General features: G+C 40.7%; 1 protein-coding gene across 1 annotated transcript in view; it reads left to right on the top strand.

The window, feature by feature from the left end:
- Nucleotides 1-10968: 10968 nt before the first annotated feature.
- Nucleotides 10969-27043, top strand: part of Stt3b (STT3 oligosaccharyltransferase complex catalytic subunit B) — an 83319-nt gene continuing 67244 nt past the window's right edge. Inside the window, exon 1 of the mRNA XM_048348607.1 lies at nucleotides 10969-11565. Within this exon, the coding sequence (XP_048204564.1) occupies nucleotides 11249-11565 (317 nt within the window). The 5' untranslated portion in view covers nucleotides 10969-11248. The remainder of the gene's footprint in view (nucleotides 11566-27043) is intronic.

A 27043-nucleotide genomic window follows, 5' to 3' on the forward strand; every position in this document is an offset into this window, starting at 1 on the left:
CTAGAGCTGATCTAAAACTTTGACAAAGTTGCAGGATATAAAATAAACTCAGAAAAATCAATGGCATTTCTATATGATAATGACCCGAATGTCGAGGCTGAAATCAGGAAAGCAACTCCTTTTGCAATAGCCTCAAAAAACATAAAATACCTTGGAATAACCTTAACCAAAGAAGTGAAAGACCTCTATGATGAGAACTTTAAAAACATGAAAAACGAAATTAAGGCAGAACTAAAGAAATGGAAAAACCTCCCATGCTCCTGGATTGGGAGGATTAATATAATCAAAATGGCAATAATGCCAAAGGCTATCTACAAATTCAATGCAATACCCATTAATATCCCAACACAATTTTTTTAATGAAATAGAGGAAGCAATCCAGAAATTTATATGGAACAATAAAAGACCCAGAATAGCAAAAACAATCCTAAGCAGAAAGAACAGTGCTGGAGGAATTACAATACCCAACTTCAAGCTGTATTATAAAGCTATAGTAATAAAAAACAGCTTGGTATTGGAACCAGAACAGGCCTGAAGACCAATGGAACAGAATTGAAGACCCAGAAATGAACCCACAGAACTATGCCTACTTAATCTTTGATAAAGGAGCTAAAACAATAGTCTGAAAGAAAGATAGCCTCTTTAACAAATGGTGCTGGCAAAACTGGTTCAACACAGGCAACAAACTAAAACTAGATCCTTATATATCACCCTGCACTAAAATCAATTCCAAATGGATCAAAGACCTCAAAATTAAAACAGATACCCTGAAAACACTAAAGGAAGGAGTAGGAGAAACACTTGGGCTCCTTGGCACAGGACAGAACTTCCTTAACAATGACCCAGAAATGCAACAAATCAAAGAAAGGATGGACAAATGGGACTGCATCAAACTGCACAGATTCTGCAGGGCAAAGGACATAGCTCGCAAGATAAACAGAAAGCCCACATATTGGGAAAAGATCTTTACCAGCCATACAATGGACAAAGGCCTCATATCTAAAATATATGCAGAACTAAAAAAATTACATTCCTCCAAAACAAAACCACAAAGAACCAAAAGCACCATCAAAAAGTGGGCTAAAGACTTAAAAAGAGACTTCTCTGATGAGAATGGCCAAGAGACATATGAAAAAGTGCTCTACATCACTGGCCATAAAATATATGCAAATCAAAACAACATTGAAATTCCATCTCACCCCAGTAAGAATGTCATATATCAAGAAAACTAACAATGACAAATGTTGGAGGGGATGTGGCCAAAAGGGAACCCTACTTTATTGTTGGTGGGAATGTAAACTGGTTCAGCCATTCTGGAAAGTGGTATGAAGATTCCTCAGAAGGCTAAACATAGAACTCCCCTATGACCCAGCAGCCCCACTTTTGGGCATTTGCCCAAAAGACCACAAACAAGAACACACTAAAGCCACCAGCACAACCATGTTCATCGCACCACAATTTGTCATAGCTAGAATTTGGAACCAACCCAGATGCCCCTCAGTAGACAAATGGATCAGGAAAATGAGGTACATATACACAATGGAATTTTATGCCTCTATCAGAAAGAATGACATTGCCCCTTGGAAAAAATTACACTAAGTGAAGTGAGCCAGACCCAAAGAAACACAGACTCTCATAGGGAATAATTAGCACAGGTTTAGGCAAGTCACAGCAGAGGATCACAAGAGCCCAATAGCTATACCCTTATGAACACAAAAGATGATGCTAAGTGAAATGAACTCCATGTTATGGAAACGACTGTTATATCACTGTTAAATACTTTCAACATGCGATGTGAAACGTAGCTTCTATTATTGATGATCCTCTTGTATGCCCTTCCTGTGGCCGTACCTTCACTATCTCTGTATCTTATCTGTGTACATTGGAAACAGTGTATACAGGTATTAGAACTAGGAAACTGTAAGGGAATACCAAAATCGAGTGACACGGGGTAAAAAAGACAAATGATTACAAAAGCAATACTTGCAAAACTGTTTGGTGTAAATCTACTGAACAACTCATGGGGGGAAAAGGAAAGGGGGAGGGGGGAATGAGGGAGTAGGTAACAAACATTACAAGAAATGTATCCAATGCCTAAAGTATGAAACTGTAACTGCTCTGTACATCAGTTTGACAATATAATAAAAAAAGGAATAGATGGTTTATAAGTATAAATAAAACATAAATTTAGTATAAATAAAATTAAATTTTGGAATGATTGAAAATCATAAGGAATAAAGATTAGGAAAGTTTATGTCTAAAGTTCAGGGTCAGAGAAATAAACTTTAAAGCATCTATCTTGAATGTAGGTATGGTGAAGAAATTGAGATCAGGAGGATCAAAGGTTGAAGCTTGCGTCTGGCAAAAATGAGACTCTATCTGAAAAAATAACTGAAAGTATACCAAGAACTGGTAGCTCATGCCTATAATCCTAACTACTCAGGAGGCTGAGATCTGAGGACCTCAGTTTGATACCATCCAGGGCAGAAAAGTTCATGAGACACTTATTTCCAATGAATTTCCAAAAAGTTGAAAGTGGAGCTGTGGCTCAAGTGACAGAGCACTAGCCTTGAGCAAAAAAGTTCAGGAACAGCTCATAGGCCCTGAGTTCAAGCCCCAGCCTTCCCACACATCACAAAAAAATAAATAACTGAAAGCAAAAGAGTTGGTGTGGTTCAAACAGCAGAGTGAGCAACAAATTAATGGCCCTCAGTCTCAACATTCTTTGCTTCATACTGGATTCCTTTGTCACCATAACACCTCCCACCCCCACCCCAAAAATCTATAACCTCAATAATCTCAGAAAGTTCCCACAACCTGTTTTTATCTACAACTATGCAGGTGATTCTTATGTGACCAAAAGAATCCTGTGTATTTTACATTTGCTCATTCTTGCTTTTCTCATTGAAAGCTCCTCTTTATCTTTCCTATTTTCCAGATATTGTCTGAGTTCCTCTCATAGACACACTCCAATGTGGAATTGTACAGACAAGAGGACCTGGGAAGAGGTTCCAGCTTTGTCTCAGCAATATAAAGGACCCAGAAGAAGGTACTGTAGAATTGGCAGCTGGCTATTCAGTGTACACTGTAAAGACAATAAACCTTGATGGCATTGTTGGGTGGCTGAACCAATGCCAGCACTGTTCTCAGGGTTTCATGTTATGAGAGAAAATAAGCCTCTACTTGGTTAAGCCACCATTCTTTGTGCCTGTTACTTTTAACCAAATCTCTGCTTAATTGATACCTCTTCCTTCTTTGGAAGCCACAAGATAGTAATTACAGAAATGTGAACTTTCAAAAAGACAAAGAGAAAATCAGTTTGATTTTATTACCTACAATCTAAAACTTAACTCTTACCCTTCCAATAGTAGCAAATGAGCCAGGTGCTGGTGGCTCACACCTGTAATCCTAGCTACTCAGGAGGCTGAGATCCGAGGAGCGCAGTTCCAAGCCAGCTCAAGCATGAAAGTTCATGAGAGTCAACTATTACCCATACCAAAAAGAAGCCAGAAGTGGAGCTGTGGCTCAATTAGTAGAGTGCCTGCCTCAAAAGAAAAAGCTAAGGGACACCCTGGTACTAGTACTAGTGGCTTACACTTGTAATCCTAGTTACTCAGGGGGCTGAAATCTGAGGGTCTTGGTTCAAAGCCAACCTGCGGCAGGAAAGCCCATGACACTCTTACTCTGATAAGTGCTGGAAGTGGAGCTGTAGCTCAAGGAGTAGAGTGCCAGCCTTGATCAAAAAAGCTCAAGGGGGCTGGGGATATAGCCTAGTGGCAAGAGTGCCTGCCTCGGATACACGAGGCCCTAGGTTCGATTCCCCAGCACCACATATACAGAAAACGGCCAGAAGCGGCGCTGTGGCTCAAGTGGCAGAGTGCTAGCCTTGAGCGGGAAGAAGCCAGGGACAGTGCTCAGGCCCTGAGTCCAAGCCCCAGGACTGGCAAAAAAAAAAAAAAAAAAAAAAAAAAAAAGCTCAAGGACTGTGCCTTGAGTTCAAACCCCAGAATCAGCATAAATAAATAAACAAATAAGCAAGCAAGCTAAGGGATAGTGCAGGGGCCAAGTCCCATTACAGTATTGGACAACCACACACACACACACACACACACACACACACACACACACACACACACAGCAAATGAAGAAACCAAATATGACAATGCATTTGAACTCTGTTACTGGCTTATTCTCAAGTGTGTCCCTTCCATGTCATCAACATCTCCTCTTCCCCCCTTCCTTCTCTTTCCTCCTTCCCCTCCTTCCTCTTTCTTCTCCTGCCTTCTGCCTCTTTTCTCCTTCTTCTTCCTCCTACTTCCTCCTTTTTTTGCACCAGTCCCAGGGTTTGAATTCAGGTCCTAGGTGCTGTCCCTGAGCTTTTTGCTCAAGGGTAGCACTCTAAAACTCGAGTCACAGCTCCATTTCTGGCTTCTTTTGGGGGTGGTTAATTGGAGATAAGATATTATGGGCTTTCTTCCTTGGCTGACTTCAAACTGCACCCCTTAGATCTCAGCCTCCTGAGTAGCTAGTATTACAGGTATGAACCTCTGATGCCTGGCCTGTGTGGATTCTAATGCACCCGTTCCACCTTGCAAATTTTACTCATCAAGACTCTCCCTACTCTTTAAGGCTAAGCCATGACTTCATTAAAACATCCTTGCTGATACCAGGACACAAGCTCTTACTCTTCTCAGAAAAGAGAGCACCACTGCTTCATACTGGATTTTTCTCCCACAAGGCTCAACAAACTGGTCTGCAGGATTGTCTGTATTTATTGGAGAGCAGCCAGACTCCTTTTGCATATGTGTGTGGCTGCTGGCATGCTGCAATGGCAGAATTGATTTGTAGCCCAAGACAGTATGACCCACAAAGTTGGCAATATTTACAGTGTGGCCTTTACAGGAAAATAGTTGCAAAATCCAGTTCTATTGGATTGTAAATTTGAGTTAAGCCCCTCCAGTGCTTAGGTAGTGCCTCAATTTGCAATACTATGAATCACAGCCTTCTTGAATTCTCCTCTAAACTTAAAAAAACTTACTCCTATGGAGAACTCAGGAATTCAACCACTTGGGGAAAACAGGTTAACTTTACCTAGTCACTTCATTAATTTAGGACTAAATAAAATACAACTCTGCTATCATAGCTGCTATGCACCTGTCAGGCCCTGAAGCAATAAGGGGACAGGTGAGGCCCTTGTGCTGAACCTCAAACTTCTTTTCTGACTGCCCTCATAGTTTAGCATAGCATAGCATGAAACTTAAATCAATGTGGCTCCATATTTTACATGCAGGAGTGAATACAAGAGTGACTTACCTAGGGTCACTTGACCTACCAGCTAGATCTAACCCAGAACCCAACTTTCAGCCACCTGTCCCCTTGGTGCTTCCTGTTCTGAGAGCTGCATGTAAAGTGCCAACCTTACCATCATCTCATGCATTTTTCCAAACTATGTTCTGGGATGGCAGATGCTCCATGTTCATTGGAATGATAAAGGTGCCCCAAGGTCAAATGAATTTGGGAAATGCTGGGTGAAATCAAGTCATTGAAGTGCTTTGCAGAGCATTCAGTATGGATATGACCATTGCAAATTTCTTTTTATGCCTATTTTTCACAATGTTTATAGTCTTAGGCATTGTTCCACTTGTAAATGCCAACTATATGTCAGCTCTAGTGCACCCTATCCAGTGCAAGACTATGTGCTATGCTGTTTCTGTTTCTCCAGGCAGGGTAAAACCCTCTCTTACATGTTGGTAACTTCTGAGACACTTTATGGTGACTAAAACCTCTCATTGGCCACAGTGGGAAATGCTAGAACCTATGGATCCTCAATGTAGACTTTTCTTTGCTTGCTTTGATCCTCCCTGTTTTTGAAGCCAGATTTTTACCAAGAAGAGTCTATTCCCTGCAAGTCCTTTGCTCCTTGATTCCTCACCAGCCGTCATCTGTCATCTGGCTTGTGCCCAGCAATTTCGTAAAATTTGGTGAATTTTTAGTTGCCAAGAGAAGGTACAGCCAAACACACGTGGCTTACATCTCTGATCCTGGCTACTCAAGAATCTGAGATGTGAGGATCTTGGTGTGAAGCCTGCTTAGGCAGGAAAGTCTGTGAGATTCCTATCTCCAATTAGCCAGCAAAAAAGCCAGAAGTGGAGCTATGGCTCAGGTCACAGTGCCAGGCTTGAGCAAAAAAAGCTAAGGGACAGCGTCCAGGCCATGACTCCACCGCAGAACTGGCACCAAAAAAAAAAGGCATCCTTCGGTCACATGCTACTCAGTTGTTGGTGACCTGTCTTCATTGGGATGTGACTCTGCTTCCCCTCTGGGTTGCTATATTTTGGGCTCCTTTGGGCACATCTTCTACCTTCTTAATTTGAGAGTTCCTAAGGACCCTCTCCTTAACACTCATTTTGATTCCCAAAAATTTAATCCACGCTCATGGAGTCCCCAATGTATTTTTTGTCTTTCTTTTTTTGATTCTGAAAATTGATCCCAGGGTCTTGTACTTGCTAAGCAAGCATGGAACTACTGAGCTACATCCCCACTCGTAGAGTCCTAGAAAAAGGAAAAATTTCCCCCCTGAGCCTCTCTTAAGTTAGCCACCTCCTCTTGGAGATCCTAGAAGGACTTAAAACATGAAATATCTAAAAGTGACCTGATTATCTTCCCTCCAAAACTATTCCCCGTTTCTGAGACACCATTTCTTTCCCAAATGGTCAGGTCAAGCCAGAAAACTCCCAAGTTCTTCCTGTCCTTTGTTGCCTTTACCTTGTCCTACCACACTTGTGAATCCTACTACAACATCTGGGTCCTATGTTCCCCCATGATCAGACAATATAAGGTGCATTCAAGGTGTTACGGTCTGGACTCTTCTTTCTGGATATTTCTACCAGTCCTTTCCTCTCTGGACCTCCAGGACCTCTGGACCTGGAATTGACACCTAATTCTCTTATCTGAACTTCTGCAAATGGTCTCTTGCTGGTCTCCTTGCTTCTCTCACCCTTTTCAGGTTATCCTTCACACTGCTAATCTTGTTATTGTTCAAGATGCTTCAATGGCTCCCAGCTGTTTAGATTAATATCTAGAGTTCCTTAGCCAGACAGAAAACTTGTCCTTGGATAATCTCATTTTACCTCCCTTTTGGCTTATCTCCCAATATACTCTCATGAATACTCACCTTTGTATATTAATTTGAAAAGCTCAATCCTGTTTGGAAGTTTCTCTTCCTGAATTATCAGGTGAACTTCTGCTTATCCCTAATTTATTTCTGATTTATTTCAGCCTAAATACTGCTTCTCCTAAGACTACCATAAGAAGAGCTAGACCTCTGATGTCAAGCCACACTGGTCAATACATTGCATTCCTGTTTAACTGACTTCCCAGAGATTTGAACTCAGTAAAGTTATTACAGGCACCTAGCAAGACAAAAAATTCATGGACAGAAAGAAAACATATTGAAGCCTCATGCACATACTGGAAAATATTTTTCTACATTGATAGTTTGGAAATTGAGAAGTCATAATGCTGCAGTTTGTTTCTTCATGTCCAGACAGTAATGCATTCTTTACAAAGGAAACTTCTGACCAATGCTAGTGGCTCACATCTATAACCCTAGCTACTCAGGAGGCCCCCTGAGGATCTCTGTTCAAAGTCAGCTCCAGCAGACAAATCCTTGAGACTCATAACTAGCAAAAAGGCACAAATGGAAATGTGGCTCAAGTGGGAGAACGCCAGCCTTGAGCAGAAAAAGCCAGGCAAAAGTTCAAGGCCAGGCTGGGGATATGGCCTAGTGGCAAGAGTGCTTGTCTCGTATACATGAAGCCCTGGGTTCGATTCCCCAGCATCACGAATACAGAAAATGGCCAGAAGTGGCGCTGTGGCTCAAGTGGCAGAGCAAGAAGCCAGGGACAGTGATCAGGCCCTGAGTCCAAGGCCCAGGACTGGAAAAAAAAAAAAAAAAAAGTTCAAGGCCCTGAATTCAGGTTCCAGTGCCAGTAAAAAAAGAAAGCCCTATCCAAAGTGCTTTCCACATTGTAGCTCAGTAATCTTTTTCAGATATATACCTCACTCCATATCATACGCACAATAATCGGCTTAAAAGCTTTTATGGCTTCCCTGTATTTCAAGTTAAAATGAAGGAAAACTCTCTTAGTATGACCTTTTCTACTTTGTCCTACCATCTGTATTGCAAGTACAGCAGGGCCTTTGCATGTGCTTGTGTCTGGGCTTTTTTTCCATTCTTCTGTTCCTAGTCCCTCCATCATCATCACCCTTAATTCTGTTTCCTTGGGCAATGTTTCCTATTTTTGAAAGTGACTCCCCTACAGATCTTTCCTCCAGTTTGCCACATTGTCTTTTGGTACTTGGCACTGCAATGATTCAGGTGAACTTCATTCTTTTAAAGCTGGCTTAAGCACTGAGTGCAGGAACTGTGTTTCTCAGCTTCCCAGCCCATCCAGTGCTGTCCAGTGGGTAGCATACAGAAGGAGCTCAATAGTAACTTGTTAAATAAATGAAAATCAAGAATAAAAGGCATTTCATATTACTTTTTTTCTGAATAATTACTTATTTATTGTCAAAGTGATGTGCAGAGAGGTTACAGTTTCATTCGTGTACAATTTACCTCCTCCTTCACTCTCCCCCTCCCCCGTACCCTCTCCCCCCCCCCCCCCCATGAATTGTTAAGTTGGTTTACACCAAATGGTTTTGTAAGTATTGGTTTTGGAGTCGTTTGTCTTTTTATCTTTTGTCTCTCCATTCTGATATCATATTACTTTTATTTTGCTAGTCCTGAGGCTTGAACTCTGGGTCTGGGCACTGTCTCGGAGCTCCTTGTCTTCAAGATTAGCACTTTACCACTTGAGTGACATCACCACTTCTGCCTTTTTCAGTCATTTAATTGGAGATAACAGTCTTACAGACTTTCCTGCCCACAATGGCTTCAAACTGCAATCCTCAGATTTTAGCCTCCTGAGTAGCTAGGATTATAAGCATGAGTCACTGGCAACTGGCTTACTTTTATCTCTACCATGATCCTGGGATGGTATGAGTTCATTAGCAATTTTCCCAAGCATTTCCAGGTAAGTTCACTAAATATTTACAACTGGTAGGAAAGGGAGACTAAGTATGTAACTTGTTCAATGTTACATGGCTACTGATAACTAATTTGGGACTAGAACCAAGGCCTGTAGCTATTAAACAACCAAAAAAGAAAGCAAAAAAAAAAAAAGGCACAATTTAACAAGGTATATCTATACCTACAACAGTAAGAATAGTTTTAACAAGTTAAAACTTTTGCTTGCTATTTTAGGTTAAATAAATGCTGACATTTTAGCATGTTCTGTCTGGGCTCTGAGGAGAGCATACCACCCTTTTCTGTACAAAACTTGTTAATATTGTATCATAATTTTCATTAAAATTTAGATGTCCAATAAATGTTGGTGGGGAAGTCTATTTCTGGAAACCTTTTCATTTCTTAAATAAGAAATTTTATTTTTGTACAGAAACAAGAAAAGTTAATCAGTTGGTGGTTGAGTATACATTAGTTTCAAAGAGCAATCTCAAACTAGGTGCATATTAATTTATCAACATTTTGAGAAGACCTATTACTGAAACGCCAAGTTGTATTTTTAAAAACATTTCAGAAAATAATTGTCATTAAAATCATTCAGAAAACAATTGCCATTACAGCTCAGATACTACATCCTTAATAAGATGGACGGTTAGCTTAAGTTAAATGAACACCTAATCAAGTATTTACTGAGCCTTGGTTGCCAGGCTCCGCGCGATCGGAGTGCTTCCTGGCTCGCCGTAATCCCCACTCCTGCCAGCTCCTCCTGCCTGCATTCTGCCTGCGTGTTAACGATGCATCATCTGGGAGGAGGGTTTAAAACACAGCGTGGCCACCCGAGCGTGGTGCGCCGAGTGCCCGCTCCGCCGAGCGCGCCAGGGCGGCTGCCGGGCGGGGAAGTCTGGTCCTCTCTCTGGCTGGGTGCGAGGCGCGGCGTTCGGAAGCCTACAAGACGTTCATTACGCTTTGACTGGAAAATACAGGGGGAAAAGGTTGACAGAGGGCTGCACTTTGCGCGACTAGACTGTTCTGGAGCTAGGGACTCGACTTGTCCTCCTTTGCGTTCCCGGCTGGCTTCGCTAGGAACGTTAGGTTCTCGAGGCCGCTTAGGCAGAGGCCGAGCCGAGTACGCCGGCCCCGGTGGCGTCCGGGGACCCGGGAATCCAGTGCGCCGGGGCTGGGCGGCGCCGGAGCGAGCCTCCACCGGCGGGACCCACGCGGCGGAGCCGTGCAGTGCGCCTGCGCATCCGGTCACGTGGTGCCCACTCAGCGCCCAGCGGGTTAAAAGTCACTACAGCTGAGCCCACGCGAGCGCCTACGGCGCCCGGAGCCGGCCGCCAGTGCACACCCGGCGCCCTTTAACCGAGTTTGACGGGGTCTGCCTTGCTGCACTCGACCACCTCCCGACCCCTCAGCCCCGCAGAGCCACCTAGCGCCCTTCCTCACAGACCGCACACGAGCTCAGAACCGCGTCTTTCAACTGACAATGAAGCCAAATCCCAGCAGCTCGGCTGCTCCTGGCGAATGAGCGCGAGGCTGAGAGGAGGGGGAGCGAGTGGACCGTTGGGCCAAGCCCTGCCTCCGCCCGCGCCCCAATTGGTGGGCACCGAGGCGGTGAACACGCCCCCTAACGGACCTGTCGCTTTGTGACAGGAGGAAGAGCCAGTTCCTGTCGGGCAGGGGGCGGAGTCGGAGGCTGCCCGAGCTCCGCCCGACTCCGGGGCTCCTCCCCCTGCTCCTCTCGGTGGGGCGGGCGTGAGGGGGAATGTCATTGCTTCTCGAGGCCGCGGTGCCGCCTCCGTCCGCTGCTGCTGCCGCTGCTCTGGCGCCCTCGTCCCGTCGGCGTTCGCCGTCACCGCAGCTGCACTGGGGACGCGGATGGCGAGAGGGGCGCAGGGGCCATCTGGGTTGAGAGAGCGGCCGTCGCAGCCGCTGCTGAGGCGGAGACTTCCCGCTGCCGCCTCCACCCCCTGTGCCCCGGCCTCGCGGTGCTGAGGGCGGGAGCGCGCTGAGCCCTTCCCTCCGCCTCTCTTTTCTTCCTCCCCCTCTCTTCCTCCTCCTCCTCCTTTCCCTCCTCCTCCTCCTCCGGGTCCCCGCCCAGCACCCCTCGCACCAGGCGGCGGCGGCGGCGGCGGCGGCGGCGGCCGCCGAGGAGAGCGAGACCCGCCGCCGGGGCACAACATGGCGGAGCCCTCGGCCCCGGAGAGCAAGCACAAGTCGTCTCTCAACTCGTCCCCGTGGAGCGGCCTCATGGCCCTGGGGAACAGCCGGCACAGCCACCACGGGCCCGGAGCCCAGAGCGCGTCCCGGGCGGCGGGTGGCGCGGCGGCGGCGCCGAAGCCGCCCCCTGCGGGGTTGTCCGGTGGGTTGTCGCAGCCTGCCGGCTGGCAGTCGCTGCTCTCCTTCACCATCCTCTTCCTGGCCTGGCTGGCCGGCTTCAGCTCTCGCCTCTTCGCCGTCATCCGCTTCGAAAGCATCATCCACGAGTTCGACCCGTGGTAAGTGCTCGCCGCCCCTCCCCCGCGCGGCCCGGCCGGGAGCCCCGCGCCCCGGCCGCCGCGCGGACGCGCCCCCTTCCCGTCCCCTTTTCTTCCCTTCCTCGGGGTGAAGTTTGCCCCGAGCGGCCCCGGGCGGGGCGCGTGGACGTCCCGGAGCGCAGCCCCGCGCCGGGCGTGAAGAGTGGGCCGGCCCCGGAGCGGCGCCCCAGTCCCGACCCGCCGCGCACCCCCGCCGGCTCCCCGCTCCCGCCTCGGCTCGAGCGGCCCCTTTTATTTTCCTGGTGGGCCGGGGTTGTTCGGGCGGGATGGGACCCGCGAGGGGCTGCCGGTACCCGCCAGGGGCCAGTCCAGATGGGCCGGATCCCGGTCTGATTACAGCGCAGTTTCCCCGTTTCTCGGGTAGGGAAAGGGGTGAATCTGGGGCTTGTAGGAAATCACATCCTTACGAGCGTTCTCAACACTGGCGGCTCGCCTTTAATCCGTACTAGGTATTTCCAAGAGTGGCTCTTTTCTTCTTTTAAAAAAAATTTCCGTTCAGCATCTCGCTGTGGTTTCTCACTCTCGCTTTGGGCTGCCTTTTAGAGCAAAATGGTTATTTTGTTAAGCCAGACTGTCACACTCGGTGTCATGTTCTGTATCCGAAAGTGTTGCTTTAGTTCCTCTATTGCTCTCTGCCGGCGGCGGGGGGAGCAGAGAACAAACAGCACCATAGTGATGGGAGCCCTAGATTATAGTACCAAAACTTACCTGAATGTTTTAGGAATTTACCCCACTCTCAACATTAGCTAATTCATTGTGCTACTCCGTGAGTAACCCTTAACTTTTACCCTAAACTGCCCAACCTGAGATTTTCCCAACTTAATTGATTTATCTTGTTAACCTGACCTAAAACCTTGAATTGATTTTAGTTATAAATTTTGGTTGAAGTTTAGTTAAGCCTAATTAAACTTAAGGATATTTGTCTTGATCATTTGAAATGTGCAGAGACTCTTCTAGAGAGTTATTACTAAGTCTGTAGAGTACAAATTTTTTGTTAAGTGACTTACCCATATTTTTAAAGTTCAGCTTTTATGGAGTGAGATATTTATACTGTATCATTGAACACCAGATAGGATCATTCATGAGCATTAAGTTTACATAAACAATTAATTACTGTGACACTCTTTCTTGAGATGTTTTAATCCTATTTTGGAGCTTCTTTTTTTCCTAATAAGTTTTTGTTTTGTGCTGCCTCAGGGCTTGAACTCAGAGCCTGGGCCCTGTCTCTGAGCTTTTTGTTGTTTTTGTTTTTAAAGGCTAGTACTCTACCACTTGAGCCACAGCTTCACTTCTGGCTTCTTTGGTGCTAAATTGTATATAAGTGCGCTCACGGACTTTGCTGCCCTGGCGATCTTCAAACCTTGATCCTCACATCTTAGACTCCTGAGTAGCTAGAATTACAGGTGTGAGCCATTGACTGGTCCCAACAAGTTTTCAAAAAGTAACCTGTTATTTGGAATCATAGAAGAAAAAAAATTTTAACTTGGATTATTTAAGACCTTTAGTATATCTGTGAAGTCATATTAACTAGCTAGAGTATTTTTAAGTAATCCAGTTTTGAAACATTTACACAAATTGGGATAAAAATAAAATTGGGGGCAGGAAATGTAGTTCTCTTATGGAGTTCTTGTTTGATTTTGTTGTTTGTTTGTTTTTGCCAGTCCTGGGGCTTGAACTCAGGGCCTGAGCACTGTCCCTGGCTTCTTTTTGCTCAAGGCTAGCACTCTGCCACTTGAGCCACAGCGCCACTTCCCGCTTTTTCTATATATGTGGTGCTGAGGAATTGAACCCATGGCTTCCTGTATAGGAGAATGAGCACTTTACCACTAGGCCGTATTCCCGGCCCTCTTAATGGAGTTCTTGCCTAATATGTGCAAGGGGCTCAATGACTTACATCAAAGGAGAGAAAACTGGAACTAGAAAAAAACTAGAATTTAGTCAACATGAAGAGAAACCTCTATCTTTTCAGACTAAAATAGCAGAAGTGCATTGTTGACCCCACGTTTTGTGTATCAAAAATAATAAATGTTTCTAGAAAGTGGTTTAAAAATCTTTATAGAATAACGTTTTTATAACTGGAAGGACAGATACTGTTTAAGAGTAACTCTGAAGCTGAAATTAAGATTGCAAGAAAACCTGTAACTGAATGAAATCATTTTTTGTCTTTGTTGTTTTGATGGGAAATTAGAAATCAGGCAAACATCACTGCTAAAATTGAATAATGTAAGCATGAGATGGCTTACTAGATTAGTTTATGGTGTAGTTTAATATTCTTTTCTTTTTTTCTTTGCCAGTCCTGGGGCTTGATCTCAGGGCCAGAACACTGTCCCTGGCTTCTTTATGCTCAAGGCTAACCTAGCACTCTACCACTTGAGAGCCACAGTGCCACTTTTGGCTTTTTCTGTATATGTGGTGCTGAGGAATGGAACCCAGGGCTTCCTGTATGCGAGGCAAACACTCTACCACTAGGCCATATTCCCAGCTCCGTGGTTTAATATTCTTAAAGATGTATCTAAAAGTTGATTTCTCCAGTTTCAAGAGTATTCTATGAGTGCATAAGCGCTTTTTCTGTCACCTCAGATCCATTTAACTTACTATGTATGAAAACATTTCTGGAGTGATATTTTATGTTACCTTAATGTTCATATACATTGGACTTTAAGTGGAGACTTTAAATGTTCTGTTTACTATAATATAGTTTTGATAGTTATTACATTCTTTTTTTTTTTGGCCAGTCCTGGGTCTTGGACTCAGGGCCTGAGCACACTGTCCCTGGCTTCTTTTTGCTCAAGGCTAGCACTCTGCCACTTGAGCCACAGCGCCACTTCTAGCCGTTTTCTGTATATGTGGTGCTGGGGAATTAAACCCAGGGCCTCATGTATACGAAGCAAGCACTCTTGCCACTAGGCCATATCCCCAGCCCAGTTATTACATTCTTGATGGAACATTTATGCTCATGTCAGAGGATTCTAAATAGTAAACAGATGAATGTGATAAATGAATGTTCTTATTGTGATTTGTCAGTATGAATTTCCTATAACTTCTAATTTTGACTTAATGAAAGAAATCAGGTTCAGAGAAAAGAAACACCTTGTTGCCCACTTTTTTTTTAGAGCGTTTAAGATCTGAAGTAGGCCTGTATCATTCATTCTTCCCCTGTCATTCATTTAAGAGAATTTTAAGAGTAATTGTGTGGTGTATCCATCATTATTTTGAATTTTAAAGCAGTTTCCCTCCAAATAGTTTGTACTAATACTTTCAACACTATATTAGCAATCTTAACACTGTTGTCACATACTAGTGTGGAAGTCACTCAGACTCCTCTTGATATGTAACAATGGCATGGACCTTTAATAATACTAAGGTGTTATTCTCAGGCTCTGTTTATATGAACCATTTATTTTGGCCTGCCCACACCTTCCCTAATCTCCTTTCCCCATGTCTAGTTTCACTTCTGAAGTCATTTTAGTGCAAGGCTTACTTTCTCTATCTGATTGGGAACTTCTTACATCTGATAGCAGTTCTTAAATTGGGTGAGAATCAAAAGTTAGCTGTCAAAAGTAACTTATCACAAAGTTATACCTGCTTTTTTAAAAATCAAGTTATCCTATAAATGTTACCAAATGTGTTCTAAGAGATAGTATATGTTAAGTAATACATATTTACTGAGTGTATCATATTTTACTTTTAGAACTTGGCAGTATTTTTTGGTTATGATCTCCTCATGTTTTTACTTGAATAATTTCCTCCCTTCTCCATTGATTAGAACATGAGGAAACCGACACTGTTGTCTATGTGTGCCAAATGCTTGGCTAATCAACTAGTTTAACTGTCCCTAATTATCTTCCTATCTGGTGTCAGATGTATGTTCTGCATGTTTTTGTTACAACTTTTCTACCACTCTCCCCCAGTACTGGGGATTGGACCCAAGATCTCACACTTGATAGGCAAGCATTTTATTACTTGAGCTACACCTTTAGCTCTTTTGTATTTTAGGAAGGGTTTTGCTAACTTTGCTTGGGCTGGCCTACAACTCCTGCCTCTACCTCTTGGGTAGCTGGGATTGTAGAAATGTACCCCTATTCCTGGGTTCTGTTATAACTAATAATACTCATGCAATGTATTAAGTTCCTTTCCATAACCATTACCTTGTTAATTATGGTAACTTTTCCCCCATAAAACAAATGTAGAAGTTGATTTTCAATGTGAAGAGAACTGCCTTTTTCCCTACTTTCACATGTTTCTCCCTAGGGAGAATGTTCTAATAACTTGGGTTTGGCTGCAGTTATCAAAAAGGCAGCAGATGCCTTTTTTGCAGGACAAAGTTTCAGGATTGAAACTTGGAATGTAATTTTTCCATTGAAATTATAGTATAAATAGGTTAATTAGTACAAACTTGTTTTCAAAAGAGTGATCATTCTTGGAACATAAGCTGTTTGTAAGTTGGAGGCTATTTTCTGTACCTTGAGTTCTCCATGTTTTCTTCACTTTGCAGATTTAAAAACAGGTTATTGACCTCATTTCTGAAGAAGACAAAATGGATAGGTAATCAGTTTTAGGATATAAAGTCACCAAGTTTTGCAAAGTCTCTTTGACTAGGATCATTAGCAACAGAAATCCTGCACTCCATACCAAGAATACTAGCTCTGACTTCATTATAATTTTAAATTTTCCCAGCCTTGGGCTTCTGAGACCATTCTAAGTTACAGCTGCATACTGATAGTAGAATGTGTATTAAGTTGCTGAATTAGATGATAGTTTTGAATCTTCTCCCATGTTCAGTAAATGTGATTTCAATAGGTACTCATTTCATCAGAGGCATCAAACAGGTCTTGGGATAGTTAGGCTTTACTATCAAAATCCTTAGAACATTCTGTAGAGTTTTTATCTTGAGGGCTAAAGTTCAGGCATGAAGTTAAGACATCACATTCCTTGCTGCCATCAATAAGTTTGACCAGGCATTAGAAACTCAAAAGTGAGAACTCATGTAACTGACTTGAAAAAGTTGTTAGGAATATGATAGCTCTCTGTACCTCATCCTCCAATTTTTATGTCTCTAAAAATCTTAACAGTAAGGGAAAATGTTAATAATTTCCCTTTGTTATAATTTTTTGTATTCATCAGTACACATGCTCTCAGAAATAAAGAATGGAAAGGTCTATTCTTAAGTGAAGAAGTAATTTTTTTTCTGTTTTAGTTTGAAAGCTTCACAATCTTAGGGAGCCATTATTGTAATTAATGACTAATAAGGTCTCCACAGTTGGGCTAATCTATATATATTAATAAATTGTAGTAGTATGAAGATTTTCAGACATTCAGGATAGGTGAAGGAATTTCATAGTGAACACTCATAATCCACTGCCTAGATTTTGCAATTAATGTTATACCTTGCTGTTTTATGTCTGTCCATTACGGCTTTAAATCTTTAAATAGAGAGGTTGATAGTGCATTGTTTACTGTGATATGAAGAACGCTGCCCTTTCTCAGTTACATGATTTAAAAAATCTGTATTTCAGGGTAGTGTTTGGTCTTCTATAACACTAGAACACGTAAGTGTAATTTCTGTATTTTCAGTTGGACTGCAGATTAGGATCATATTCCATCCCAGGTTTTAGTTAGTAATTATTTGAGTAATCTATAATTCAGCTATGTCTGCTCAATGACTTCATTTTGCTAAGTCTGGTATCTTAGGAAAAATTCTGATGTTTTTGAAAGGTACTCATGTTGTTTTTATTAGACTTAATTTATGTGAATTATGTCATTATAACATCTCACTTCCATGTTTTATCCAGATGTAATGATTAAATTTTATGATTTTCAAATAATGTGACCATAGACTTGACTGTTGAAAGGGGAGAATTAGATGACTATCCTTCTATTTTGTTTTCATCCTTTAGTTTTACCTGATTTCTGGTGGTACATTTTTTTTTTTTTAATGCCTGTGTTGGAGCTAGAACTCCAGACCTAGGCATCATCCTTGATCCCTTTTTGCTCAAGGCTAGCTAGCCCTTTGCCACTTGCGCTGCCACTTCCCGCTTTTTGGTGGTTAATTGGAGTCTCATGGAATTTACTGCCCAGTTGCCTCCTAAAAGAAGCTAGGCTTACCAGTGTGAGCCACCATTGCTCTACTTTCATTTTTAAACTACCTCTCTTTCTGAGAAGGCTTCTGTGTTTTTACTATATTCACTTCTGACCATGAATAATTTTCAGGGCTTTAGAAACTGATGGAAATACATGGATTTTTTTTTTTTTAAACAAATGTCATTCTTCGACTACCAGCTCTGGGACTTAGCCTTTGATTGGATTTTCTTTGTCTTATGTGTTTCTTGTATGTTAAAGGAAGTGATTTATAAAAAATAAATAAAAAGAAAAAAAATAAAAGGAGGGTCATGTGTTCTGCAGTAGATAAGTCTTAGAAGAGATAGGAGCATATGCTCCAGAGGATCTCATTTTTTAGGTTAACTGGCATTTGTAGGCTTGCCAGGAAATCTAACCATGGTTTAAAATTTATTAATTGAAAAATGCTTTCTTAGTTTCAAAGGAAAAATATCTAAACATCTAGGGGTATGTTGCACATATTCTAGACAGGGCTTTTAAGTTGTTCAAATTTATACTACTTGTTTAAGAATTGTGATTATTGCACTAATTAAATCAACTATATCATCTCTAACCATTTTTTTTCTTTGAGAAATAATTAGCAGTATTTCAGGATAATGTTAAGAGATGTTTTAAGTGGTAGTAGATAAGTAGTTTTTACTGTCTGATGACTGAGGAAACGAAGTGACATCTTTTAATTTCCATAGACAAAATATTTTTCAATTCAGTATCTTACCAATTCGCCTGGCTCTAAAGTCTTTGTCTGGTGGGTTTTGTTGTTATTATTGTACCCCTGCCTCCAAGGCAGGATTAAATGAAAGTGTCCTCCATTTAATTTATGTCTTTTAATCATTGTGATTTAAATCTTAACATATTAGCCTATCAAAATATTGATCTGTAGAAGTGCCTAGTCACAGTCCTTCCTCTAAGCTTACTAGTTACATGGGCTAATTATTTTGATTATTTTTAGTAGGAAAGGGAAAATTGGTAGTTTTTTAAGCAGGCTAACTAGAGAATTTTCAGAATTGGGGCTTTTAAAGATAGCACCTGAATGGAAAGTAAAGATGACTGAACTCAGTTGAATGCTTTTATTTAAATTTGTTTTGTCTATAAAAAGTTCATAGTGAGCTTAGAAGTATTAAACCATTCCAGCTAAGGAATGATGAAGTAGACAACTGTACTTTGAGAGTACAATAAGAACTCTAAATCTAAAACATATTAAGAATATACATTGGCCATTTGTTTTCTTGTTATCAGGACAAAGAAGTTAAGGAACACAGGGATCAAATACCTAAGCTGGTAGATTCTTTTCCAGTTTTCTTTCAGCTGTGTTTGCATTAGAAAGCCCTATTTTGAGAAGTTGTCTGAAAATTGCTACTTCAGAAGATTAGCTGTTGTTGTTTTTGTTTGGTTTTTCTTCTCTCTTCTGTATGTATTTTTTAGATGAGATGTCACTATATGTAGCACAGGCTTGTGTTGTACAAAGACCCTGCCTGATCTGTCAGCGTTGGCATTACAGCATTGTGACACCATGTCTGACCCTAGTCAGTTTGATTTGACAATATTGAAAATGTTGACAGTTCAAGTTTTGATATAACAGATAGAGCTTTTGTGGTGAAGTTTAATTTGGAACTTATGATGTAAAAATTGCATGCATGAATTGCCTATAATATGAATTCAGTTTTTTAATTTAATTTTGTTGTAAAGGAGATATACAGTGGGGTTACAGTTACGTAAGTAAAATGAGTACATTTCTTGTTGAACATTGTTACTCCCTTATTTTTCTCCCATTTTCTCTCCCCTCCCCACCAAAGTTGTGAAATTCATTTCCAACCTAGCATCTTGTGAGTATTACTGTTGCATTGCTTTACCCTTTGTCCTTTGTTTGACCATTTTGTTGTTCCTCTTCGCTTCTCCAAATCAGATAAATGTATATACAAGACACAGGGTACCAGAGTCAAAAACAGCGATAACAGGCCATAAACCAAAGGGGAAAAAAGGAACTTCATACAGCACATTAAAAACAATACCAACAACAAAAAGAAAACACTCTTCTTTCCATATGTTGGAATTCGTTTCAATTAGCATCATTTTATATGGTCATATGTACTTACCCGTTGAGCTATTGTGATCCTCTGCTAGGACTATCCTGGACATATACTAATTACTACAAATGAGAGAAACCATGGAGCGTCTTTTGGGGGGTGGTGTCTGGCTTACTTCACTTAGTATGATTTTTTCCAAGTCTTTGCATTTCCTTATGAATGGAGCAATGCCATTTTTTTTTTCTGATGGAATCATAGAATTCCATTGTGATGTATACCACATTTTCTTGTCCATTCATCTACTGAGGGGCATCTGGGTTGGTTCCATATCTTAGCTATGGTAAATAATGCTGTAATGAACATAGATGTGCTGGTAGCTTTAGTGTGGTGTTATTTGTGACCTTTTGGGTAAAATGCCCACGAGTGAGATTGCTGGATCATAGGAGAGCTCTGCGTTTGTTTTTAGTCTTTTGAGGAACTTCCATACTGCTTTCCAGAGTGGTTGAACCAGCTTACCATTCCTGCCAGCATCTACTGTTATTTGTTTTCTTGATATAACAATGGCCATTCTTACTGGGGTGTGGTAGAATCAATGTCATTTTCATTTCTCTTATGGCTAGAGATGTTGAACATTTCTTCATGTGTCTGTTGGCTATTCTTATTTCTTCTCCAGAGAAGTCTCTTTTTAGTTTAGCCCACTTATTAATGGAGTGGTTGTTTCTTTGAGGATTTGTTATTGGGGGCTTTAATTTTTTGAGCTGTAGGTTTATTTTTTATATGAAGCCCTTATCTGTTGTATAACTAGTGAAGATCTTTTCCCAATCTGTGAGCTTTTTATTTATCTTGGTAGCTATGTCCTTTGCCATGCAGAAGTTCTGCAGTTCATTGCAATCCCATTTATCCAGCCTTTTTTTGATTTGCTGTGTTTCTGGATTGTTATTTAGGAAGTTTCTACCTGTACCAAGGAACCCTAGCATATCCCTATCTCTTCCTGTAATATTTTCAAGGTATCTGCTCTTACCTTGAAGTCTTTGATCCATGTGGAGTAGATTTTGTTGCAGGGCGTTATATAAAGACCTAACTAAAGATTTCTGCGTGTATATAGCCAATTCTGCCAGCACCATTTGTTGAAGAGGCTGTCTTCCATCTCATAATTTTGGCTCCCTTATCAAAGGTTAGGTGGCCAGAGGTCTGTGGGATCATGTCTGGGTTTTCAGTTCTATTCCATTGGTTCTCAGGCCTATTCATGCACCAGCACCAAGCTGTTTTTATAACTCCAGCTTTATAATAGAATATGAAGTATGGTATTGATATTTCTCCAGCACTGTTTTTCCTGCTAAGGATTGTTTTTGCTATTCAGGGCCTTCTGTTATTCCATATGAATTTTTGCATTGTCTCTTCTATTTAATTGAAGAATGTTGTTGGGATATTGATGGGTATTGCATTGAATTTGTAGATAGCTTTGGGCAGTATTGCCATTTTCACAATGTTAATCCTCCCAATCCAGGAGCATGGGAGGTTTTCCCACATCCTTAAATCTGCTTTAATTTCCTCTTCTAGGTTTTTAAAGTTTTCTCCGTTTGTTTTAAAACTTCATTCTTTTTGACTTTGTGTTCATTCTCATCAAATGGGTATTCTTAGTGTATAAACATATAGCTAAGTAAACACAATTTGTTTATACATATTACTTAGTTGATAAGCTAATAAAGTGTCTTTGGGGATTTTATTTTAATTCCTTTTTAATGCATACAACTATATTAACTATTTTCAAGTAGAGAATTTTACCCCTGGTATTGTTTTTTTTTTTTTTCTATCACTAGAAAGCTAGAAGTCCTTCCAACTTGCAAAAGACTTTAAATTAATTTGCTTTTAAAATTATTGACAGGTTCTTATTTTTTTCTTTCCTCTCTCCATAGATAATTTTGTAGCATATGGTACATACTTATCACATATGTACTAATTGTGAAGGTACTGTAATTAATACTTAATTAGTACTTGATTTCTGTGTAATACTAAGTTTCTAAGTTCTAGTATATGCATAACTTAAACTATTATTTGTTGCTTGTTGAGTTTGTATTAAGAGTATAAGGCCAAGGGGGCCTGGGAATTTGGCTCGGTGGTAGAGTGCTTGTTTAGGATGCATGAAGCCCTGGGTTCGATTCCTCAGTACCACATAAACAAAAAAAGTTGGAAGTGTTCTGTGGCTCAAGTGAGAGAGTGCTAGCCTTGAGGAAAGAACCTCTCGGGCAGTCTCCAGGCTCTGAGTTGAAGCCCCAGGACTGGAGAGATAGATAGATGGATAGATAGATAGATAGATATAATATGGCCAAGTTGACCAAATAGAGTTGAAGAAAAGGATATTGACTGGAAACTCAAGCAAAAATAATGGAGTGCAGAATTATTAGAAAGCAATACTCTTATAATCTTGGAGATAACTCTTTGAAATAACTCTGTTATTGTACAGGTGATGTACAAAGGTACTAAGTACATTTCTTTTTGAACAGTATCACCGCTTCCCTTGTTTTCTCCCAGTTTCCCCCCCCCCCATTGTATAGTTCATTTTCAACAGTGTCTAGTGAGTATTCCTCTGCATTTGTTCGTCCCACTATTTCTGTATCCCCCTTACTCTCCCTCAAACCCATAAATTTACATACAAAAGGAACAGAAATAAAAAATGGCAACAAAGGAGGAAAAAAAACTGAACAGCAAAAAACCCTTGTTTCCATTTCTTGGAGTTCATTTCAAAGACATTTTATTTTTTATTTTATTTATTTATGTTTGTCAGTCCTGGGCCTTGGACTCAGGACCTGAGCACTGTCCCTGGTTTCTCTTTGCTCAAGGCTAGCACTCTGCCACTTAAGCCACAACACCACTTCTGGCTGTTTTCTATATATGTGGTGCTGGAGAATCGAACCCAGGGCTTCATGTATAGGAGTCAAGCACTCATGCCACTAGGCCATGTTCCCAGCCCTCAAAGACATTTTGTATGATCATATGCACATAGCTATTGAGCCTTGTGTGATCCTCTCCTAAGAGTATCCTCCTTTGGTCTCAATTGTGAATGTCTAGAGTCCTGTGTAATTTATCATGTCAAAAGTGTATTTTTTGTCTTTTATCATCCAATATATTTACTTGCAGATTTATAGGAACACTCTAGTTACAACAAATGAAGGAAACCATGAATTTTTTACCTACTAAAATTGTTTCCAAATTTTTCCATTTCCTTATGAATGGGGTGATGCCATTCTTTCTGATGGAAGCATAGAATTCTGTGTGTGTGTGTGTGTGTGTGTGTGTGTGTGTGTGTGTGTGTATGTATGTGTATCACGTTTTTTTCATTCATCTGCTGAGTGGCATTGGGATTGATTTCACATTTTGTCTATCGTAAACAATGCTTTAATGAACATAGTTGTACTTTGTAGCTTTAGTGTGGCTTTAGTGTTTGTGGTCTGTTGGATAAATGCCCAGGAGTGTAGAATTGCTGGGTCATAAGGAAGCTCTGTGTTTAGTCTTTTGAGGAACCTCCATACTGCTTTCCAGAATGGCTGAACAAGTTTACATTCCCACAAACAGTGTAATAGTGTTCCCTTTTGGCTACATCCTTGCCAGCATCTACCATTCTTGGTTTTCTTGAGAGAATGGTCATTGTACCTGGGGTGAAGTAGAATCTCAGTGTTGTTTTGTTTTGCATGAAATAAGTCTTAAGTTAATGTAAACACAAGCAGAGAAAAATATTCTGCAATGACTTTATAGGTGATAGTGTTTCAGGCTTTCAATTTTCAACATTTTGTAAATGTTGGAAAATAAAATAACCTGAAAAGTAAGCACCCATAGAACCATTACTTAGATCAGGATCATTGCTCTTACCATAGAGACCCTTAGTATATGCTTTCTCAATTCCTCATCCACCAACTTTCATGGTATTTAAATAATCGCATCTTTTTTTTTTCTCATAGATGATGAAACTTTTTGTATATAGCTCAATGACATAGTAACAATTTAGTTGTGGCTTTTGTTCTTTTTGCTCAGTGTTATTTTCAAGATTCACCAATCAAGAGTATCAGGAATATTAAGGTAATAAGGTTCAGCAGTAATTTAACTAAGTAGGCTTTTTTCACTGGGGGAGATCTGCCTGCTCTTTTCTAGGAAAAAGTCCCTTGCCTGTAAGAAAAGGAGACAGTTTGTTTTCTCTTCACTTAAGATTAGAAATTATCTCAAAACCGAGTTCTTGAGAGAGAGTCAACCTTGTATGTCTCTAGATAACCTTATGGAGAACTTCACTGTCTTTAAAGAGACATAATAATCCAGTACATGCAAAATTACTAAAAGCTGGTGTTTAGCCAGGCCTAGTGGTGATGCACAAGGAGATGAAAATGAGATCACTTGTTCAAGACCAGATTGGGCAACATGAATGAGATCCCATTTTAAAAGCAACCAAACAACAACAAACTTGTTTTCTACTGATTATGTACAAATTAACTGAAGGAAGAGAATGCTTGGTTGGTAATTCTTGAAAGAAGGAAAGAGTACTTGAAAGGAGATTTGGGAAAAACACTAAAAACTATCTGATGTCTTAGTATTGTAGAGGATGTCAGTATCAAGTTATGTATGAGTGTGGGTTTTGTGTTGTTTGTATAGCTACTGACAAGTAGAGCTTATTTTCTGTGTTGGTTTCTTCTGATAGTTAATGATTATTGATTTTATTCTTTGTTGCCGTTTCTTATTTCCTTTATTGATTTAATAGCTGACTTTCTCTTCAGAAAGGATGGAAAGGTAGGATGTTAGAAAGATATCTTCAAAAACTGGTCAGAATGAAAAATTTAATTCAGAGCATGGTAAAGAAAAAGTCATTGGTCTTTGTAAGTAATTGAAAACTGAAGAGCATTGGGTGCTTCTGTGTTAGTAAATGTTTTATTAGGACATTGGCCAGGTTATGTTATTTCTTTTAATTAGAAAGTTCATAAATGAATGAATATAAAATCTCATATGTATCTGCTTACTGGTTGGAATGATTTTGATCAAATTTGGTGGTATTTTTCTGCCATGCATTAGTATAGAATTCATGTTATTTAAGTAAATAATAGTATTTCTTTTGTGAATAAATAATTGGCTATTGAAACATTTCAATCTCAGACTGTCTTTCAAACTCTCAATTTAGCTATCCATAAAATGTAACTGTCTATAGAATTCAAACTTAAAAATTTAAGCCAAATATTAGAAGATAGGATATCTATCACCAAAAAACTCCATGTGAAACATACCATAACAGGATATAAATGGTTTGGTCCAACTTAATGACTTAAGCTATTTTAATATTTGTAGTACTTTTCTTATATGAATATCCCAAATGGAGTTACTTTGCTGAAATAATATTTACTGTGAGGAAGTAAGACCAGGCTTGGTATCCATCTTCCTTAAGAAATTAATAGCTTTATTACTTTGAGTATAAAACAATACTACTAAATTGGGGGGGGGGGATTTTTTTTCTTTTATTGTCAAAGTGTGATACAGAGGGGTTACAGGTTCATATGAAGGGCAGTGAGTACATTTCTTGTTCACTAATTTTTTTGAGAACTATTTATATGACTAGAGCTATTTTGAAGATTTTAACATTTGTTTTTGTTTTTTTTTCAAATTTTTATTATGAAACTGATGTACAGAAAGGTTACAGTTTCATATGTTAGGCATTGGATACAAGATTTTAGCATTTGTGAAGTAAAAAATGCCCAAGTCATTTATTCCTTTCCCAAATTGGTAAGATATATTATGGTTACTTGAAGTTTCATGGTCATTTTCCCTTTTAATAAATGAAAACAATTTACCATTGCTATTATAAAGAGATATAAGAGATCCTTTAAATTAAGAATATTTCTAGTCTTCCTGTAAGATTGTATACAGTATTAGGAACATGGTATACTCCGTGAATATTAAGACAGAATCTCTGTTTTTCCTAATTATACTTTTTATTTGGGCAATTTATACTGGTGTAGTGTCTCTGTGTAATACTTTGCTGTATCTTGAATTTGACTGTAATGTGCATGCATAGTCAACATTCTAACCTTTTAATCTTACTGAAGGAGAGTTGATGAAGAAAGTAGATGATAATGCGTCTCTGTAAAGTAGGGCATATCTCAGACCACACAGGGAATTTTCGATGTTTGTGAGCATCACTGATTGCCATCATTAGTTGGGAGATTAATGGTTACCTTAGGAAGAATTTTAAGGGAATTTAAAATTTTAGTTTCATGATTATTTTTTACAAGTACAAATAACACTCAAAACAGTTCTGTTTAACTCGTTAGAACCATTGTGTCGGGGTCCTTCGCCCCTCAGTGCTCTCCTGGCCAGTGGGAGAGGCGGGGAGCGTACCCCAACGGGGCGAGCCAAGAGAAGGTAAAGAGTCGCGAACCGCCCGCACCAGCCCCCCCCCCCCCCCCCTTTACCAGAGGACAACCAGACAATTCAGGAGATGTAACGCAGTCTCAGCTTTATTCAGGGAGAAATGGCGCTTTTAAAGGCCAGAGAGCCATAGAGCGGCAGGAAGGGGAGGGGTGTAGCGCACCTCGCTAGGGGCTATGATTGGCGGCCTTGAGCTGTCCGTCGGGGTGGAGGGCCAAGGGACTTCCCTAAGGGACGGCCTAAATCTACGTCACAGCCCACAGGACCGCCTCCGGGTTCACCACCAGCGGCCATCTTGGCTACACGTGGTCCCAAAGGCTGGGAGGCCACGCCAGTTAGAGCTGCCTTTCCAGTTCCAGACCGGGAAGGCAGGCGGGGCTAACAGCCACTCGGCCCCAGGGCTGGGAAAATGGGTGGGCCCAGCTAGAACCGCCTCTTAATGATGCAAGGCATCTGGGTGGGCGTGACCCACACCATTGAATCAGACAAGACTATAGTTAGTACCTCCAGAACTCCGAATAACAAGGGTTTCATTGCTAAGGTGATTTTTAGATTAATGGAAAAAGAAAGCAATAAAAGTATAATTTAAAACTTACAAGCTAGCATTTTAGGAATATAAGACTTGAAACTATATTGTGTATGTTGACTAAGAATACACTAAATGTACATTATTTAGAATATACTAAATTCCTGAAAACGATTAATTCAAATGAGATTGGATCCATTTGGTTTTATGGTGTGTGTGTGTGTGTGTTGCTACAGATTGAACTCAAGCTTTGTATATGCTAGACAAGTGCTCTACTGCTGAGCTACATCCAGTTCCTAGTTTCATGGTTCTTGATTTAATTTGATAGTTCTAGGTAATTTAATGTACGACTCAAGCAACACTTTAGAAATAC

Source organism: Perognathus longimembris, chromosome 6 (assembly GCF_023159225.1).
Source record: "Perognathus longimembris pacificus isolate PPM17 chromosome 6, ASM2315922v1, whole genome shotgun sequence".
Classification (NCBI taxonomy): Eukaryota; Metazoa; Chordata; class Mammalia; order Rodentia; family Heteromyidae; genus Perognathus; species Perognathus longimembris.